Source organism: Emiliania huxleyi (genome assembly GCF_000372725.1).
Source record: "Emiliania huxleyi CCMP1516 unplaced genomic scaffold EMIHUscaffold_610, whole genome shotgun sequence".
NCBI lineage: Eukaryota > Haptophyta > Isochrysidales > Noelaerhabdaceae > Emiliania > Emiliania huxleyi.
In genome coordinates, this window is record NW_005197425.1 from 28,947 (window position 1) to 30,160 (window position 1,214).

Genomic DNA, 1,214 nt, shown 5'->3' on the forward strand with positions numbered 1-1,214 from the left:
ATGCTGGCTCGCCGCCGGCGGCGAGCTCGAAGACCCGCGCCGAGCCTCGCCGAGCCTGGCGGGCCCACCCACACGCCCGCGGCCGCAGGCAAGCAAGGCGAGCTTGCTGGCGTCTTTGCCAAGCGCCAGCATGCCAAAAGACACCTCGCAGCGCGCGAGACGTGCCGAGACCGATACGCCCTGGCGCCGCGCGAGCGTCCGGTGGGCTCCCGCACCAAGCGCGCGGCCGCCGCGCGCATTCGCGGCGGCAGCGGCCGGGGGCGGAGCGCCCGCATAGACAGTTGTTATGGCGCGGATTTAGACAGGCATTACCGGGGAAGGACTCGTGTTCACAGCCTTGTTATTGAGAAGAAAATACCTCCTATGGCGCTGTGCGCTGGCCTGTGAATTCACAGCGCTTGCACATCAGCAGCCGTGAGATGGACGCTGCAGAGCTGTTGGACGCCGACCTACACTCGGAGTGGGCGGCTGAGCTCGGCGTGGGCGAGGGCGAGGCGGCGGCTCCGAAGGCCGGGCTCGGTGACGCTGGCGAGGAGGAGGAGGCGGCGGCGCCGGCCTACATTCAGGGCCACATAAGCGACAAGTTCTTCAAGCGCGGCTGGCGGATGATTGAGGGCGAACCACTCTATCACAACATCCTCACCAACCAAGTGCAGGACTCGCCGCCGTACGACCGGTGCGGTAGCAACGGCTGCATCCTCGAGGCGCCGCCGCCGCGCTCCCGGTCACATAGCCCCGCCTTCGGCGACGAGCGCTTGCGCCCCACTCTCGCCCCGCCCGCGCTTCCCAGGACCGCCACCCGGGCCTCTGCCGAACCGAATCGACCGAGCTCGGCCGCAGCGAGCGGCGCCGCAGCTCGGCGACCCTCTCCCGGCAGAGCTCGGCAGCGAGTGAGGCTGGGCTCAAGCTCTGCCCGCCCCCGAAGCGGCAGGGCTCGGGTGACGCGCCGCTGAAGCGGCAGGGTTCGAAGGACGCCTCGCTGAAGCGGCAGGGCTCCGCGGATAGCGACAGTGGGCTCAAGCGCGCGGTGTCGGCCAGCGGCGCGGCGCTCAAGCGGCAGGCATCGGCGGGGGGCGAGGCGCCGCCCAAGGACGGCGGCGGGTCGAAGCTGGCCCCCGCCGCGTCCAACCCCGCGACGCCTTCGAAGCCCTCCGGCTCGTCAAAGCCGGCGGGGCAGGCGGCGGCGGCGAAGCAGGCGGCGAAGCAGGCGGCGG

The 1,214-nt window shown here is 71.3% G+C and overlaps 1 protein-coding gene across 1 annotated transcript in view; it reads left to right on the plus strand.

The window, feature by feature from the left end:
* Positions 1-1,214, plus strand: part of EMIHUDRAFT_120307 (hypothetical protein) — a gene marked incomplete at both ends in the record, with an annotated part of 7,270 nt that overhangs the window by 3,464 nt on the left and 2,592 nt on the right. The window contains 2 exons of the mRNA XM_005763903.1: positions 413-650; positions 791-1,027. Of these exons, the coding sequence (XP_005763960.1) occupies positions 413-650; positions 791-1,027 (475 nt within the window). The remainder of the gene's footprint in view (positions 1-412; positions 651-790; positions 1,028-1,214) is intronic.